The sequence below is a fragment of the Microcaecilia unicolor genome, unplaced genomic scaffold (assembly GCF_901765095.1).
Source record: "Microcaecilia unicolor unplaced genomic scaffold, aMicUni1.1, whole genome shotgun sequence".
In the NCBI taxonomy this organism is placed as follows: domain Eukaryota; kingdom Metazoa; phylum Chordata; class Amphibia; order Gymnophiona; family Siphonopidae; genus Microcaecilia; species Microcaecilia unicolor.
In genome coordinates, this window is record NW_021963615.1 from 87,672 (window position 1) to 107,606 (window position 19,935).

At 46.5% G+C, this 19,935-nt stretch overlaps 2 protein-coding genes across 15 annotated transcripts in view; one reads left to right on the forward strand and one right to left on the reverse strand.

The window, feature by feature from the left end:
* Positions 1 to 19,935, forward strand: part of LOC115459508 (E3 ubiquitin-protein ligase TRIM39-like) — a 675,517-nt gene that overhangs the window by 36,203 nt on the left and 619,379 nt on the right. The gene's annotated exons all lie outside the window — the stretch shown is intronic.
* LOC115459511 (E3 ubiquitin-protein ligase TRIM39-like) overlaps positions 9,350 to 19,935 on the reverse strand; it is a 601,987-nt gene continuing 591,401 nt past the window's right edge. For 3 of the 6 annotated variants that reach the window (XM_030189323.1, XM_030189325.1, XM_030189327.1), the window contains exons 6-7: positions 12,439 to 12,468; positions 9,350 to 9,978 (exon numbers count right to left, since the gene is read on the reverse strand). In XM_030189323.1, the coding sequence (XP_030045183.1) occupies positions 9,455 to 9,978; positions 12,439 to 12,468 (554 nt within the window). In that variant the 3' untranslated portion in view covers positions 9,350 to 9,454. Of the gene's footprint in view, positions 9,979 to 12,438; positions 12,469 to 13,340; positions 13,347 to 19,935 lie in introns of all 6 variants that reach the window. The other 3 variants (XM_030189322.1, XM_030189326.1, XM_030189328.1) reach the window with 2 other exon arrangements.

Here is a 19,935-nt window from a genome sequence, read left to right on the forward strand (position 1 = left end):
CAGGAATCTCCAGGCTGTCGACCCTCCCACCTTATCCTCTAGTATCTCTAATCTCCTCCCGTCCATCATGTCCTCCGAGTCTGTCGACAAGGCTGTCTCTACTTACAATGCCACTCTCTCCTCTGCTCTGGACACCCTTGCACCATCCATCTCCCATCGCACAAGGCGTACTAATCCCCAGCCCTGGCTGACCCCTTGCATCCGATACCTTCGCTCCTGTGCCCGATCTGCTGAACGCCTCTGGAGGAAATCTCGCACCCATAGCGACTTCATTACAAATTCATGCTATCCTCCTTCCAGTCCTCTCTATTCCTTGCCAAACAGGACTATTACATCCAATTGACTAATTTTCTCGACTCCAACCCTCATCGTCTCTTTGCCACCCTTAACTCCTTCCTCAAAGTGCCGTCCGCTCCCCCCCCCCCACTCTCTCCTCAATCACTGGTTGACTACTTCCGCGACAAGGTGCAGAAGATCAACCTCGAATTTACTACCAAGCCACCTCTTCCTCTTCACCCTTTAACCCACTCCCTCAACCAACCAACCCAGGCCTCCTTCTCCTCTTTTCCTGATATCACCGAGGAGGAAACCGCCTATCTCCTCTCCTCCTCGAAATGCACCACCTGTTCCTCAGACCCCATCCCCACTAACTTACTAAACACCATCTCTCCTACTGTCACCCCCCCCCCCCATCTGTCATATCCTCAACCTCTCTCTCTCCACTGCAACTGTCCCTGACACCTTCAAGCATGCTGTAGTCACACCACTCCTCAAAAAACCATCACTAAGACCCTACCTGCCCTTCCAACTACCACCCCATCTCCCTCCTACCCTTCCTCTCCAAGATACTTGAACGCGCCGTTCACAGCCACTGCCTTGATTTTCTCTCCTCTCATGCCATCCTCGATCCGCTTCAATCCGGTTTTTGCCCTCTACACTCGACAGAAACGGCACTCACTAAAGTCTGTAATGACCTGTTCCTTGCCAAATCCAAAGGTCATTACTCCATCCTCATCCTCCTCGACCTATCCGCCGCTTTTGACACTGTCAATCATAATTTACTTCTTGGTACACTATCCTCATTTGGGTTCCAGGGCTCTGTCCTCTCCTGGTTCTCCTCTTATCTCTCCCACCGTACCTTCAGAGTACATTCTCATGGATCTTCCTCCACCCCCATCCCGCTCTCTGTTGGAGTTCCTCAGGGATCTGTCCTTGGACCCCTTCTTTTTTCAATCTACACCTCTTCCCTGGGCTCGCTGATCTCATCTCATGGTTTCCAATATCATCTTTATGCTGACGACACCCAGCTTTATCTCTCCACACCAGACATCACTGCGGAAACCCAGGCCAAAGTATCGGCCTGCTTATCCGACATTGCTGCCTGGATGTCCAACTGCCACCTGAAACTGAACATGGCCAAGACAGAGCTCATTGTCTTTCCACCCAAACCCACTTCTCCTCTCCCTCCACTCTCTATTTCAGTCGATAACACCCTCATCCTCCCCGTCTCATCTGCCCGCAACCTTGGAGTCATCTTCGACTCCTCCCTCTCCTTCTCTGCGCATATCCAGCAGACAGCCAAGAACTGTCACTTCTTTCTCTATAACATCAACAAAATTCGCCCTTTCCTCTCTGAGCACACCACCCGAACTCTCATCCACTCTCTCATTACCTCTCGTCTTGACTACTGCAACCTACTCCTCACTGGCCTCCCACTTAACCATCTATCCCCCCTTCAATCCGTTCAGAACTCTGCTGCACGTCTTATCTTCCGCCTAGACCGATATGCTCATATCACCCCTCTCCTCAAGTCACTTCACTGGCTTCCGATCAGGTACCGCATACAGTTCAAGCTTCTCCTACTAACCTACAAATTCACTCAATCTGCAGCCCCTCACTACCTGTCTACCCTCATCTCCCCTTACGCTTCTACCCATAACCTCCGCTCACAGGACAAATCCCTTCTCTCAGTACCCTTCTCCACCACCGCCAACTCCAGACTCCGCCCTTTCTGCCTCGCCTCACCCTATGCTTGGAATAGACTCCCTGAGCCCATATGCCAAGCCCCCTCTCTACCCATGTTCAAATCCTTGCTCAAAGCCCACCTCTTCAATGTCGCTTTCGGCACCTAACCATTGTACCTCTATCCGGGAAATCTAGACTGCCTCAATCTTGATTGTCTGCACTTTTTGTCCTTTAGATTGGAAGCTCCTTTGAGCAGGGACTGTCCTTCTTTGTTAATTGTACGGCGCTGCGCAACCCTGGTAGTGCTTTAGAAATGTTAAATAGTAGTAGTAGTAATAGTTATTACTCAGATATTTTTTTTTAATGTCAGACCGCTCAGGGGTTGATATTCAAAGCAATTTAACCAGGCAAAAATGGATCTTAGTCAGTTAACTCATTTGTTCACGCTAACCACTAATTTTTGGCAGTGCTTGGGTGTCCCTAGAACCAGCCCCTCCAAATGACACAGTGATTACAATTTATAACAAATTATTAACCTACCTATAAAAGGTTATTCTGTAATCATACTTACTCTGTGCACATCCGCACGCTGCACAAGCTGGCATGTTTGAAAATATAAAGAACGAAAATGAGGATGCAGTTTTGAGAGTATAGGGATGACGGCTGAGTTTGAGAGGGGAAACAGAGATTAACCTAATTGGCTTCAGCGTTTTGATGTCATCCCGTTTTTTTTATCCAGCCTCCTTGGTATGAATAGATTCATTCCAGTAGGGAACACTGAAAAACTGATATCCAATATCTATGAGCGCGCAGCTGTGGAATGCTCTACCTGCCGACCTGAAAGCTATTGATGATTTAAATAACTTTCGCAAATCTCTGAAAACTCATCTCATCCAAAAGGCCTACAAGGAAAATACATAGCCTACAAACTACCTCAACAAATCACACAATCACTACAGCTCACCTTCAACTTACCTAACACTTCCCGTCTATCCTCCCTTACCCGATCTTTAAACAATAAGAATTATACTTGTTATCATGAAATGACTAGGCCTATCTTCTCTTACCAACATTCAAACTTTAAGAATTGTACCTGTTATTACGAAATGATTATGTCATAACCACACTCTGTAAGCCACTTTGAGCCTACAAATAGGTGGGGAAAAAGTAGGATACAAATGCAATAAATAAAATAAAAATAAATAAAATAATATCCAATAGCAGAGCTCCTGTCATAGAAAAAGTGATTGACTGAAGAACCAGCAAATGAGAGTTAGAGGTAGGTGCAGGAGTAGCCAATGAAGGTTAGAGGCAGAGCTGGGTGGTCTATTAAACCTCCTTGCAGCAGCTCATAGGTTCGCTTGCTGGGATTTGAGTGTATGGCAATGACGGCCACGTGGGGGAGTGGAAACAGAGATTAACCAAATTGGCTTCCTTGCTTACAGTGGACTAGATAGGTTCACTTCCACTCTTGTCTATTAAACCTCCTTGCAGCAGCTCATAGGTTCGCTTGCTGGGATTTGAGTGTATGGCAATGACGGCCGCATGGGGGAGTGGAAACAGAGATTAACCAAATTGGCTTCCTTGCTTACAGTGGACTAGATAGGTTCACTTCCACTCTTGTCTATTAAACCTCCTTGCAGCAGCTCATAGGTTCGCTTGCTGTTTTTCGAGTGTATGGCAATGACAGCCGCGTGGGGGAGTGGAAACAGAGATTAACCCAATTGGCTTCCTTGCTTACAGTGGACTAGATAGGTTCACTTCCACTCTTGTCTATTAAACCTCCTTGCAGCAGCTCATAGGTTCGCTTGCTGTTTTTCGAGTGTATGGCAATGACGGCCGCGTGGGGGAGTGGAAACAGAGATTAACCAAATTGGCTTCCTTGCTTACAGTGGACTAGATAGGTTCACTTCCACTCTTGTCTATTAAACCTCCTTCTAGCAGCTCATAGGTTCGCTTGCTGGGATTTGAGTGTATGGCAATGACGACCGCGTGGGGGAGTGGAAACAGAGATTAACCAAATTGGCTTCCTTGCTTACAGTGGACTAGATAGGTTCACTTCCACTCTTGTCTATTAAACCTCCTTGCAGCAGCTCATAGGTTCGCTTGCTGTTTTTCGAGTGTATGGCAATGACGGCCACGTGGGGGAGTGGAAACAGAGATTAACCAAATTGGCTTCCTTGCTTACAGTGGACTAGATAGGTTCACTTCCACTCTTGTCTATTAAACCTCCTTGCAGCAGCTCATAGGTTCGCTTGCTGGGATTTGAGTGTATGGCAATGACGGCCGCGTGGGGGAGTGGAAACAGAGATTAACCAAATTGGCTTCCTTGCTTACAGTGGACTAGATAGGTTCACTTCCACTCTTGTCTATTAAACCTCCTTGCAGCAGCTCATAGGTTCGCTTGCTGGGATTTGAGTGTATGGCAATGACGGCCGCATGGGGGAGTGGAAACAGAGATTAACCAAATTGGCTTCCTTGCTTACAGTGGACTAGATAGGTTCACTTCCACTCTTGTCTATTAAACCTCCTTGCAGCAGCTCATAGGTTCGCTTGCTGTTTTTCGAGTGTATGGCAATGACGGCCGCGTGGGGGAGTGGAAACAGAGATTAACCAAATTGGCTTCCTTGCTTACAGTGGACTAGATAGGTTCACTTCCACTCTTGTCTATTAAACCTCCTTGCAGCAGCTCATAGGTTCGCTTGCTGTTTTTCGAGTGTATGGCAATGACGGCCGCGTGGGGGAGTGGAAACAGAGATTAACCAAATTGGCTTCCTTGCTTACAGTGGACTAGATAGGCTCACTTCCTCTCTTGTCAATTAAACCTCCTTGCAGCAGCTCATAGGTTTGCTTGCTGTGATTTGAGTGTTTGGCAACGACGGCCGCGCGGGGGAGTGGAAACAGAGATTAACCAAATTGGCTTCCTTGCTTACAGTGGACTGGATAGGTTCACTTCCACTCTTGTCTATTAAATCTCCTTGCAGCAGCTCATAGGTTCGCTTGCTGGGATTTGAGTGTATGGCAATGACGGCCGCGTGGGGGAGTGGAAACAGAGATTAACCAAATTGGCTTCCTTGCTTACAGTGGACTAGATAGGTTCACTTCCACTCTTGTCTATTAAACCTCCTTGCTGCAGCTCATAGGTTCGCTTGCTGGGATTTGAGTGTATGGCAATGACGGCCGCGTGGGGGAGTGGAAACAGAGATTAACCAAATTGGCTTCCTTGCTTACAGTGGACTGGATAGGTTCACTTCCACTCTTGTCTATTAAATCTCCTTGCAGCAGCTCATAGGTTCGCTTGCTGTTTTTCGAGTGTATGGCAATGACGGCCGCGTGGGGGAGTGAAAACAGAGATTAACCAAATTGGCTTCCTTGCTTACAGTGGACTAGATAGGTTCACTTCCACTCTTGTCTATTAAACCTCCTTGCAGCAGCTCATAGGTTCGCTTGCTGGGATTTGAGTGTATGGCAATGACGGCCGCGTGGGGGAGTGGAAACAGAGATTAACCAAATTGGCTTCCTTGCTTACAGTGGACTAGATAGGTTCACTTCCACTCTTGTCTAGCAGCAGCTCATAGGTTCGCTTGCTGGGATTTGAGTGTATGGCAATGACGGCCGCGTGGGGGAGTGGAAACAGAGATTAACCAAATTGGCTTCCTTGCTTACAGTGGACTAGATAGGTTCACTTCCACTCTTGTCTATTAAACCTCCTTGCAGCAGCTCATAGGTTCGCTTGCTGTTTTTCGAGTGTATGGCAATGACGGCCGCGTGGGGGAGTGCAAACAGAGATAAGTAAATTTATTTATTTATTTTATTGCACTTGTATCCCACATTTCCCCACCTATTTTGGAAACAGAGATTAGACTCACTTCCACTCCAGTCTATTGCACCTCTTTGTTTAACCTTCAAAAAGATTTGTGCAGCGCTGGGTTATGGCTGGTGATCGCTGCATACTGTAAGCAGTTTTCACAGTTTAACAACGTCCTTCATTGTTAAACTGTACTACTACTACCACTACTATTTAGCATTTCTATAGCGCTACAAGGCATATGCAGCGCTGCACAAACATAGAAGAAAGACAGTCCCTGCTCAAAGAGCTTACAATCTAATAGACAAAAAATAAATAAAGTAAGCAAATCAAATCAATTAATGTGAACGGGAAGGAAGAGAGGAGGGTAGGTGGAGGCGAGTGGTTACAAGTGGTTACGAGTCAAAAGCAATGTTAAAGAGGTGGGCTTTCAGTCTAGATTTAAAGGTGGCCAAGGATGGGGCAAGACGTAGGGGCTCAGGAAGTTTATTCCAGGCGTAGGGTGCAGCGAGACAGAAGGCGCGAAGTCTGGAGTTGGCAGTAGTGGAGAAGGGAACAGATAAGAAGGATTTATCCATGGAGCGGAGTGCACGGGAAGGGGTGTAGGGAAGGACGAGTGTGGAGAGATACTGGGGAGCAGCAGAGTGAATACATTTATAGGTTAGTAGAAGAAGTTTGAACAGGATGCGAAAACGGATAGGGAGCCAGTGAAGGGTCTTGAGGAGAGGGGTAGTATGAGTAAAGCGACCCTGGCGGAAGATGAGACGGGCAGCAGAGTTTTGAACCGACTGGAGAGGGGAGAGGTGACTAAGTGGGAGGCCAGCAAGAAGCAGATTGCAGTAGTCTAAACGAGAGGTGACAAGGGTGTGGATGAGGGTTTTGGTAGAGTGCTCGGAAAGAAAGGGGCGGATTTTACGGATGTTGTAAAGAAAGAAACGACAGGTCTTGGCGGTCTGCTGGATATGAGCAGAGAAGGAGAGAGAAGAGTCAAAGATGACCCCAAGGTTTCGAGCTGAGGAGACAGGGAGAATGAGAGAGCCATCAACAGAAATAGAAAACGGGGGGAGCGGGGAGGTGGGTTTGGGGGGGAAAATGAGAAGCTCGGTTTTGGTCATATTTAATTTCAGGTGGCGTTGAGACATCCAGGCAGCAATGTCAGACAAGCACGCTGAAACTTTGGTTTGGATGCAAGGTGAGATATCAGGGGTAGAAAGGTAGATTTGGGAGTCATCAGCATAGAGGTGGTAGGAAAAGCCATGGGATGAGATTAATGAACCAAGGGAAGAAGTGTAGATAGAAAAGAGGAGGGGACCAAGAACAGAACCCTGAGGTACGCCGACAGGCAGAGGGATAGAAGTAGAAGAGGATCCACCAGAGTGAACACTAAAGGTGCGGAGGGAGAGGTAGGAAGAGAACCAGGAAAGGACAGAGCCCTGGAATCCAAGTGAGGACAGGGTATCGAGAAGTATGCTGTGATCGACAGTGTCAAAAGCAGCGGAAAGATCCTGGTTCTCCTCCTATCTCTCCCACCGCACCTTCAAAGTTCACTCTCATGGATCTTCCTCCACCCCCATCCCCTTATCTGTTGGTGTTCCCCAGGGATCGGTCCTTGGACCCCTTCTCTTCTCAATCTACACCTCTTCCCTGGGCTCCCTGATCTCATCTCATGGTTTCCAGTATCATCTCTATGCTGATGACACCCAACTGTATCTCTCCACACCAGACATCACCGCGGAGACCCAGGCAAAGGTATCGGCCTGCTTATCCGACATTGCTGCCTGGATGTCCAACCGCCACCTGAAACTGAACATGTCCAAGACCGAGCTTATCGTCTTTCCACCAAAACCCACTTCTCCTCTTCCTCCACTTTCTATCTCAGTTGATAACACCCTCATCCTCCCCGTCTCATCTGCCCGCAACCTCGGAGTCATCTTTGACTCCTCTCTTTCCTTCTCTGCGCATATCCAGCAGATAGCCAAGACCTGTCGCTTCTTCCTCTTTAACATCAGCAAAATTCGCCCTTTCCTCTCTGAACACACCACCCGAACTCTCGTCCACGCTCTCATTACCTCTCGCCTGGACTACTGCAACTTACTCCTCACCGGCCTCCCACTTAGCCATCTATCCCCCCTTCAGTCTGTTCAGAACTCTGCTGCACGTCTCATATTCCGCCAGAACCGATATACTCATATCACCCCTCTCCTCAGGTCACTTCACTGGCTTCCGATCAGATACCGCATTCAATTCAAGCTTCTCCTTCTTACCTACAAATGCACTCAGTCTGCTGCCCCTCACTACCTCTCTACCCTCATCTCCCCTTACGTTCCCGCCCGTAACCTCCGTTCACAGGATAAATCCCTCCTCTCAGTACCCTTCTCCACCACCGCCAACTCCAGGCTCCGCTCATTCTGCCTCGCCTCACCCTATGCTTGGAACAACCTTCCTGAACCCTTACGCCAAGCCCCCTCCCTGCCCATCTTCAAGTCTTTGCTTAAAGCCCACCTCTTCAATGCTGCGTTCGGCACCTAACCCTTACCGTTCAGTGAATCCAGACTGCCCCAATTTGACTGCCCCGATCGGACCGACCGTTCACTTGTCTATTAGATTGTAAGCTCTTTGAGCAGGGACTGTCTCTCTTTGTTAAATTGTACAGCGCTGCGTAACCCTAGTAGCGCTCTAGAAATGTTAAGTAGTAGTAGTAGTAAAGATCATGAAGAATGAGGATGGAATATTGACCTCTGGATTTAGCCAGTAATAGGTCATTGGAGACTTTAGTAAGCGCAGTTTCGGTTGAGTGGAGAGGGCGAAAACCAGATTGTAATGGGTCAAGAATAGCATGTGAGGAGAGAAAATCAAGGCAGCGGCGGTGAACAGCACGCTCAAGTAATTTGGAGAGAAAAGGAAGGAGGGAGATGGGTCGGTAATTAGAGGGACAAGTAGGGTCAAGTGAAGGCTTCTTAAGGAGAGGTGTGACCACAGCATGTTTAAAGGCAGCAGGGACAGTCGCAGTGGAAAGTGACGTCAGTGCATTCTAAACTGCCTAGCAGACCACCTCCGAGGGAGCCACGGTACCAGGCACATTAGAACGTTGGAGGTGAGAATTATTATATAGGATACTTGTATTGTCATTGTAGTATTTATGACAGATCATAAAAGACAGATTACATAGAAGTGCAATGAGTCCCTGCCCTACTGAGCTTACAGTTTCACTTAACATACCTCATGGTTATTGATAGATCAGTAGATTTTTGTGTTATTCACTATTTATTCACAATATCCTATACCATCTGTTGCTTTCACTATGTCATTGAAAACCCTCTTTACATTTATAGGTTCTAATCCCATCTCTGTTAAACTGAAACCTCACCTCACATTCACAGGGTCTGATCTGTACAGTAAAGAAAGAAATCCTCAAACTATAATATTTCTGTAGCAGTGATTGGTTTGAACATGTTTAATACAAATCTGTAAAATCTTCCACCTCTCACACTCCTGCCAGAGACTTCAGATTAAGGAAATATATCAGGAAAGAAGTTGGATTTTATGATATAAGGAAGAGCAACAGAGCTTCCCAGATTTATTTGTATTTTCTGATGACTGTATATAAGACTTTGGTAATATAACCACAAATTGTCAAGCAGAGAGAGAGAGTCTGGGAATGTTAATCCTGAGTCCTGCTGTTTAATTCCAGGATGGAACCTGGCGGATTCTCATATCTCCTACATAGAGGTAGAAGAAAGGTCGGAGTTTCCCTGTGAAGGTGTCAGTGAAGGTGAAGAGATGAGATTTATCACCTGCATCATAAAACGAGACCTTTCCTGCCTCATAGTCCAGCAGAATCCCCACTGCCTGGGGGATCTCACTCAGGGGGAGAGAGGTCTGAGGGGAGGTGAGGGCCCAGCATCCCTGATTATTCCACAGCCCCAGTGTCCAGAATCCTTCCCCAGGTGACAGTGTGACCAAACCCTTCCTCCTCACAGAGTCTTCACACACTCCCAATGTCCAGTCCCTCACATCCCCCACCTCCACCTCCCAATAATGTCTCCCTGAGGTGAAGCCCTCTCTCCCCAGCACAATGGGATAAGTAACAAATCTCTGAGGAGTGTCCGGCACTTTCTGTCTTGTTTTTCCACTTCTGACACTTTTCCCATCTTCAGACAGGACGAGATCAGGAACAGCAGTTTCAGGATCCAGAGTCACATTTACTGCAGAGAAAAGACACATTAATAAACATGAGCAAACACTTCTCATTAGCTTATCAGACACCCACCCACTAACCCTCATTGGCTCCTCACACACCTGGCTCTAACCTTCATTGGCTTCTCCTGCACCTACCTCTAACCCTCATTTGCTGGTTCTTCAGTCAATCACTTTTTCTATGGCAGATGCTCTGCTATTGGCTATTATCACCTTCTTGTCTCAGATTGGACTTATCTCATTGGATATCAGATTTTCAGTGTTCCCTACTGGAATGAGTCTATTCATACCAACGAGGTTGGATAAAAACAGGAGATGGGATCACATCAAAATGCTGAAGCCAATTAGGTTAATCTCTGTTTCCCCTCCCCAACTCAGCCATCGTCCCTGTACTCTCAAAACAATTTATAACAATTCTGAACAGGCATGCTGGGCTCTCACCTCCCCTGAGACCCAGCTCCCCCTGAGAAAGAGACTCTGGGCATGGCTCTGAAAAAACCTAATAAAAAGGGGAGTTTTGAACAGTGAAATCAGAGTCTCGTCTACGGGTAGATGCACTGCGTAGAACCACATTTATACTCATGTATTCTGCTACACCTTCAAATCCCTCAAAGTCCATTATGCAGTCTGACCAAGTTTTTTTTCCAAATATTGTTTATAGTAGGCTGTGTGACGCAATCCCAGGCTATCCCAACGTAGTATTATTGCCACTGTCTTCCAGTAGTCTAGCATGATGGCTTCCTTGTCTGCATCTACAGCTTCATAGGCCTTGCTGTAAAGCTCCCACTTGTAGTGGCACTGGAAAGCCTTTATTATTGCCTGATCAAGGGTCTGGATGATGGTTCTGTTCGGGGGAATGAAGAGAACCACATTATTGGGCTGTGCATTTTCTAGGTCTGCACGACAGTGAACTGGTGCATTATCCAAAATCAGCAGTACCTTGAAGGCAAGGTTCTTACAGTGGAGATACCGTTCAACTTCTGGAACGAAACAGTTGTTGGAAATCATCCAAGCTTTGTAGTTCCATCTCCAATGGACTGGCATATTGTATACAGGTACAAATAAGTACCTGTATACAATATGTAAGCCGCATTGAGCCTGCCATGAGTGGGAAAGCACGGGGTACAAATGTAACAAAAATTAAAAAAAATAATTCAGATTCTTTCCTTTAGGTGCACGAGGATTTTGGGCTCTGTACAGAGGCCTGCATTTGAAATCACCTTTGGCATTGGTGCACAACAACACGGTAACATGATCTTTAAATGCCTTAAAACCAGGGGCTTTGGCTGCCATTTTCGTTATATCTGTCCATTTGCCAGCCTGTTTGTAAAACAATCCAGTCTCATCGATATTGAAGACCTGCTCTGGCACATAACCCTTTTTTTCTATCACACTTAGCAGTGATGTTTTAAATTCTTCTGCAGCTTCGTTGTCAGCTGAACCTGTCTCGCCACAAAGGCTTACTTTCTTTAAGCGCATATCTCTTTTAAACGCGCAAGCAGCCAGAACTTGCAGAAAAGGGTTTCACGTTTTCATGACTCTGGGTGTCGTATTTATAAATCTGTTTGGCTTTGATCTTCACAGCAATCCTGTCCACTGTGCACTTTTATTTTGTAAGCCACCATTTGCATTATGCACAAATGTAACCACTTTTCCATCTTTCCTACTGACTCAACACATAGTAACATAGTAGATGACGGCAGAAAAAGACCTGCACGGTCCATCCAGTCTGCCCAATAAGATAAATTCATATGTGCTACTTTTTATTTGTACCTGTCCTCTTCAGGGCACAGACCGTATAAGTCTGCCCAGCACCATCCCCGCCTCCCAACCACTAGCCCCGCCTCCCAAACTCGGTTAAGCTCCCAAGGATCCATTCCTTCTGAACAGGATTCCTTTATGTTTATCCCACGCATGTTTGAATTCTGTTACCGTTTTCATCTCCACCACCTCCCGCGGGAGGGCATTCCAAGTATCCACCATGAAGCACACGAAGCACAGATGTAGTTTTGGAACTTTCTGGTTCTGCTTCTCAAACAGACCACTGAATCTCTTCCTTTTTTTGCTGGATGGATCAGCTGACTCATTAAATTTTAATGTGTGGCCAACGGCAGAAACAGACATGCTGGAATGGAGCATATCCAACACACCTATTTTGTCACCAAGACACATCACATGTTTCTTTCTCTTACGATCGGTACATGAAAATTGTAACTCACCCCCTGGATGCTTAGCGGCCATTTCCAGAAGCAGACTATCATTCAGATGGAAACAGTTTACTAAGGTGCGTTAGCATTTTTAACGAGCCCACAATTAGCGTGTAAGCGCAAATAGGGATATTGTAGGCACATAGACGGTTAATGCTCGTACATATTAACACACATTGAAAACGCTAACGCGCCTAACCTCTTGGCCGCTCTAGGAAACTTGGTGGTTTGGTATACTTATTGTATATCAGATTCAGTTACCTGTATATCTGCCAAATTCCATCCACCAATCTGCATTAAAATAAAGATGAACAATGATCAGATCTCAGAGAAGAGAAATAAGTAAAATGATATAAAAAATATATTAGAGGTGGACAATGATTAAAACTTTTAAACATGCAATTAAGTGCGCTTAATCACAGAATTTTAGGGGTGGACAATGATTACATTTTTAATTGTGATTAATCGTGTGATGAAAAATTTTAATCACAGCATTTTGGGCATTAAAGAATAAAGTTTCAAACAGCCTTCACCCAGTTGTTCTCATGCCCCAATGCCCAGCCTTCACCAAGTTTCTCTTCCCCACCACCCGCATTTACCTGTACAGTTCGTGCTCAGCATTGCCCCAAACTCCTCGTCTTCCCCTGCACAGGGGTCAGGCTCTGAAGATACTTGAGTCAGGGAGTGGAGGAAGTTGGGGAAGACTTGCGGTTTCAAGTCTCACAAGACCTTCCCCACTTTCCTGAACCATGCAGCTCAAGTGTCTGCAGAGCCTGTCCATGCAGGGGGAGAGGAGTTTGAGGCAGCTCCGAGAAGGAGAAAAAATCCTGAGCCCTGCTGTAGAGGTAAGCATGGGGGAGGGGTGGATCAGAGTTTAAAAAAAAAAAAAAACAGGCAGAATTAAAAAACATGGTATGTGTTAAAACATTAATGCTTTAAGGGAGCCTTTTACCAAGATGCAACCCAAGGAGGCCTGTGCTGCCTTCGCTGTGTGTTTTTTGCCACACGGCCATCTGGGGAGCAGCCCTTACTGCCACCCACTTAGATGCGACACTGCCCGATTACCGCCTGATACACCCTTAGTAAAAGGGGCCCAAATAGTGTTATTAACACATTAATTGCCCACCTCTAAAATACATATGTTACTAAATGAACAAACTTACCAAATACTGCATGATGTGATATGTAAAAAAACAAGAGAGAGAGAGAGAAATGTTAGAGATTTTAAATTATCAAAATGTCCCTGAATGATCTTATAAATACATTCATACATAAGAGTATAACACATTTTCTGCTGCGTATCCCTGTACAAGTCGTTGGTGAGGCCCCACCTGGAGTATTGTGTTCAGTTTTGGAGGCCGTATCTTGCTAAGGATGTAAAAAGAATTGAAGCGGTGCAAAGAAAAGCTACGAGAATGGTAAGGGATTTGCGTTACAAGACGTATGAGGAGAGACTTGCTGAACTAAACATGTATACTCTGGAGGAAAGGAGAAACAGGGGTGATATGATACACACGTTCAAATATTTGAAAGGTATTAATCTGCAAACGAACCTTTTCCGGAGATGGGAAGGCGGTAGAACGAGAGGACATGAAATGAGATGAAGGGGGGCAGAATAAGGAAAAATGTCAGGAAGCATTTTTTCACGGAGAGAGTGGTGGATGCTTGGAATGCCCTCCTGCGGGAGGTGGTGGAGATGAAAACGGTAACAGAATTCAAAAATGCGTGGGATAAACATAAAAGAATCCTGTTCAGAAGGAATGGATCCTCAGAAGCTTAGCCGAGATTGGGTGGCAGAGCCGGTGGGGGGAGGCGGGGCTGGTGGTTGGGAGGTGGGTCTTGTTCTGGCCAGACTTCTACGGTCTGTGCCCTGAAAATGGCAAACAAATCAAGATCAGGTAGTTCACATGAAGTAGCACATATGAGTTTAAATTGTGGGGCAGACTAGATGGACCATGCAGGTCTTTTTATGCCGTCATCTACTATGTTACTATCCAGCTTATAATTGAAAAAGAAAGACGCGGGGAGGAAGTGACGTCATCGAGCGGCATGGTCGCTTAAGAGCTGAGCTCCGCATGACTCGTAGCGATTAAACGATCAAAAGCCCGCTCTGGAAAGCGTATTAAGCGCCATCGGAGAGTGGAGACCCAAGTGACAGCGGCTGAAGGCGATTTTGATGCGGGAAGAGGCGAGGAAGGTAGATTTCACCCGCTTTGCATACTCCTCGGAGCCGCGAGGGGGAAAAAACAAAATGGCGGCCGCACAGCAAAACCGCCAGGAGCGAGAGCAGCCGGTGTCTCCCAGCGAGACAACACCTCCGATGGAAGCAGAGGCTAGCACAGACCGGAGGAAATGGGGCCCGAATGGCAGCAATGGCTCCAAGAAATCAGAGCAGATCTAAAAGCAATGCGCAATGATCTGGTAACAATGGGAGCTGACTTAAAAGGCGAAATACGAGAGCTGGGGTCCAGAATAGAGGAAGTGGAGACTAGATTGGATGCCCAGTCAGAGACGATCGAGGCCCTGGACCAGCGAACCACGGCAACTGAATCGGCACACCATCAGGTCTTAGACAAGCTGGAGGACCTGGATAATCGGAGCCGTAGGTGCAATTTGCGGTTTAGAGGGCTACAGGAATCCCCTGCCTACCTTGACTGCGAATCCACGGTCCAAAAATTGGTGAGCGAGCTCCTGGCGGTGGGAGGCACAGTGATGGACCCAGCTTCGATCCAACTAGAACGGGCCCACCGAGCGTTCGGATCCCCGCGGGCTAACCTCCCAAAGGACATAATAGTTTGCTTTAGAGACTATAAGTTGAAAGAACAAGTGGCAAAAGCGGCACGGCAGACTCCAAACTTTATCTGGGACACATATGCAGTAGAAATATATCAAGATCTTGCGGCCACTACTCTAAAACGCAGAGCAGATCTTAGACCGGTCACCAGACGCCTTCAGGAACTTGGAATCCGATACAAATGGAGGCACCCCTTCACCCTAGTATTTTATAAAGAGGGAAAGATGCAGCAAATAAGATCACTCTCAGAGGCGAAGGAGATTCTGCCAGAAGAAGATACGGGTGAGGCATCTAACTTAGGAGTAACAGCGAAGCAAGGCACAGCGTGGATGATACCACCAAAATGGCAACGAGTGGGAAATGGCCAGAAACGTTTGAAGCGCCAGCAGTCGGCAACTAAAGTCTCCTGAAGGGAGCCAGATTCGGAGACAGGATATCCCATCTGTTTACGCCTCTCAGAGAGGCGGATTTGCCCTGGCAGAGATTTCAGGCTACAGATCATCAAGGTGCTTGTTGCACTGTTGAGAGGCACAGGTACAGTTCTGGATGACTATGTGATGTGGTCAGGAGCGATACCTCAATGTGTTGGCACTATGTTTATCAAGTTCGATTGTTACAAAGTTAAACGGTTTAATAAGAATGTTATGTGACTTAAAACCAATATGGGGCTTTGATTGTTTATATTATATGAGTGCTAGCGGGGTCTTGACATGACGTACACTTAGTTCACACTCCTTTCCTAGATGCCCTTGATGGTTCACAGGGGCAGCTTTAAAAATCAGGGGGGTGGGTGGGAGGAGGGGTGGAGACAGGGGGGGAAGGGTGGGAAGACCTACTTCAGAGAAATTAGGGGACAGGCCCAACAGGGATGGCAGAAAATGAGGAGCCAGCTAAAAGTCCAGAATGCTATGGAAAGATATATTAAGAGGAAATATGTCTAAACTTAATTTATTGCTGCTCAATGTGAGAGGGCTGAATATCCCAAGGAAGCGGCAACTCCTGTTTAGAGAAATGCTTCGCCTTCGGGCGGACGTGGTCCTGGTGCAGGAAACCCATCTATTGCCCAAATCTGAATACCTGTGTCGCCATAAAAAGTTTCCAATTATATATTTTGCGTCCAATGGGGATAATACGAAGAGTAAGGGAGTGCTCATAGCATTCGCGGGAGATAAATCATGGAATATTTCAAAAGTGGTCAGGGATAAACGAGGCAGATACCTCCTAGTGATTTTCTCATTAATGGGGCAGGTTTACACTATAGTGAATGTTTACGGCCCCAATATGCAGCAAGAGGGATTTTTTTCTGAACTAGATCAGGTCATTCAACAACACATAGAGGGCTCTCTAATAGTCGGGGGAGACTTCAACCTTACCTTACAGCCTCGCCTCGATAACTCTTTGGGTAACATACATTATGGTCATAGAGATAGAATACGACTGCAAGAATTTATTGCCCATTGGCATTTAATAGATTTGTGGCGCCAGCTATATCCACAAGAGCGAACTTACACATACTACTCTGCAGTCCACCAGTCGTTTTCCCGGATAGATTTTTGGCTAGGGGAAATATCAGTAGCAGGAAAGATGGGAACCCACCAGATACTGCCCAAAACCTGGTCAGACCATTCCCCAGTACTGATGCAATTGATGCTGCCCAAAGCCCGAAGAGGGAGGAAGGAGTGGCGCTTAGATGATGCTCTCTTACAAGATCCGCTTAATGTTGCAAGTATAGAAAAAAATATTAATGAATATATCCAGTTCAATGATAATGGAGAGGTCTCACCCATTACAGTTTGGGAGGGATTTAAAGCAACCATGAGAGGCCACTTAATAGCGCTTAAGGCACATGTTAGAAAGCAGAGAATGTCCAAGGAGGCTACACTCCGGAGTCAATTAGAGCAGGAGGAATCCAAACTTCATCGGGACAGTTTGAGTGACTCGCAGACAATTATGGACGAGATACGTCGGCTCCGGAATCAAATTTGTGATCTAGAGCTTGCGGATCTAGCCGAGGATCTACAGAGAGCCCAGCAGTCCCATTATGAATTTGGTAATAAGGCTAGCCGCCTGCTAGCCTATAAACTCAAACAGCAGGCAACCCGCAATACGATCGCGAGTTTGAGAGATGAGGGGGGAGAGATCCATACAGACCCTGATTATATAGAAGAGGCATTTACAGACTATTATGGCACACTGTATGCTAGAGGGGAAGAAATAACTGATATAGAGATGGAGGCTTACCTAGAGGGTGAGGAGCTCCCCAAATTGGCAAGTAATGATGTCCAGAGGTTGTCACAGCCTATTGAGTTGGATGACATTGCTTGCACTATAAAAGGGCTACCTACAGGAAAAGCACCAGGCCCTGACGGCTTTACCAATAAGTTCTACAAAACATTCGGGAAACTGTTAGCCCCTTTGATGTTAAGGGTATTTAACTCACTGGAGACTAGCTCGGGGCTCCCGCCCACGTGGAACCTGGCCAACATAACGGTTATTCATAAACCCGGGAAAGACCCCCAGCTTTGCGGATCATACAGGCCAATCTCTCTCTTAGGGGTAGACTATAAAATCTTTACAAAAATTCTGGCAACACGGGTACAGAAATGTCTACCTTCTCTCATCCACGAAGACCAGGCGGGATTTGTGCATGGGAGACAGATGTTTGATAACATTCGATGAGCCCTACACATGATTTACCACGCACAGGACACACGGTCCCCTCTATGCATCCTGTCACTTGACGCTGAAAAGGCGTTTGATAGAGTGAGTTGGGCCTTTCTATTCGGAGAGTTAGTTAAAATGGGATTTTCGGGGCGATTCATCAACTGGCTCCACCTAATCTATAAGACTCCCACAGCCTCAATACGATTAAATGGTAGGCTTACAGAACCCTTCCTCCTTCATAGGGGGACAAGACAAGGGTGTGCGTTATCCCCCTTGCTCTTTGCCATCGTAATGGAGCCACTTGCGATACGACTTCGAGCACATCCTGATATTAGAGGCCCACGGTTGGGAGGCCTAGAGACACGGACACTCCTCTTCGCTGACGACATTCTGTTAATGCTGAGAGATCCTGAGACCTCCTTCCCAAGAGTGCTAGAAATACTATATGCTTATGGGAGAGTCTCGGGTTTCAAAATTAATCTAGACAAATCTGAGGCATTAGATATAAATATCTCTACTGAGCAAAAAGCCCGACTGCAACAGGTTGCCCCATTTCGATGGGCCACGCGCTATATCAGATATCTCGGGGTAAATATGCCGAGAAACATTGATGAGCTTTTTCAAGTTAACTTCCCTGAGACGCTACGAAAACTCTTCCAAGACCTACAAAGGTGGGATGGCTGCAACTGTCCTGGGTTGGGAGAATCAGCGCAGTAAAAATGGTGATACTCCCTAGGGTACTGTATCTCTTTATGGCATTACCAATTGCAATCCCTGATAGTTTCCTACGAAACCTCCAGCGAAAGGTATTCTCCTTCATCTAGAAAAAGAGACCCCCGCGTGTCCGAAGGGAAGTTATGTACCAATCTAAAGAGAGAGGGGGGATGGGGGTCCCGTCTTTTGCCCTATATTACCAAGCAGCACACCTGAGGACCATAGCCACATGGTTCACGGATGTAGGGAATATTGGGACGCAGATAGAACAGGGCTGGATGGGACCTTTTCCGCTTAGGGCCATTCCCTGGCTGGCTAAACAGGAGTTAGAGGAATTAATAAAACGGTGCCCACCATTGATACAATGGCCCTTGCTCACTTGGAGTAAGGTCCGAGAGCGCTTTTTTTCCGGGCGCAGATACTTCCGCCACATGTATCTTAGATTTGCTCCTCATTTTGGGCCAGGCAGGGAGGACACAACCTATTGCAGTTGGGAGAACATGGGACTACGTACACTAGGCCAAATGTGGGAGGAAGGTGGGACGCTATCCTTTGAAGTGCTTCGTAGAGAGCATGGGCTATCCCCTCTGCAGGCTTTCCAGTACTACCAAGTACGAGACTTTCTAACCCGGCGGGCAAAAGGAGAACTTAGCCTAGCAGAAACAAAGGTAGAGAATGGATTAATGAAGGGGGGAGGCAGGGGTAGCATATCACGACTTTATGCAGCGTTACTTCTGTACACCAACCCAATAGAACACTATCTAAATAAATGGGGTGATGCCATGGGGGTATCATATACGTTTCCCCAATGGAAATTAGCAATTAGATCTCTGCTCAGAGTTTCAGTGTCTAGCGCTATGGTCGAAAATGGCCATAAATTATTATATAGTTGGTATTACACTCCACATCGCATTGTAAAAATGTTTCGCACTGGCTCAGCTAAATGCTGGCGACAGTGCGACGCTACAGGTGATATGACTCACATCTGGTGGACCTGTAGACATGCCCAGGCCTACTGGGGAGAGATACTGAGATTCCTACATGAGGTCACTGGGGTGAGCTACCCAATGAAAATGGACCACTGCTTGCTGCATTTCAAACCTGCAGGAGTTCGAAATTCAATACATCAATTTGCCGGCCAGGTGTTTGTGGCCAGCAAGCTGGTCCTGGCAGCAGCTTGGAAACAGCCCGTGCTACCGGGTCTTTCGAGAGTCCTGCAGAAACTGGACTACATTGGTCTGATGGCTAAACTCACTGCACTGCGGACAGGTAGATTGATGCAGCATCAAAAAATCTGGAAATCTTATGAACAATGGCAATCCTCACAACGCATCTCTGGACATTAGCGGAGAAAAGACAATGCTGTGATAGAATTATGAGACACTGAAGTAGGGAGGGAGGGACGGGGAGAGGGAGAGGGAGAGGGTGAGATTAAAAGAATACGTTCGGACGTGGTGAAGGAGAAACAGTTATGGAAAACAATTTTTTCTTGGTTAGCGATTTGGTTGTATTAGAAATGTTTTCCTTGCTGCCATGTTTGTACATGAAAATAATAAAATAAATGGTTAAAAAAAAAGAAAAAGAAA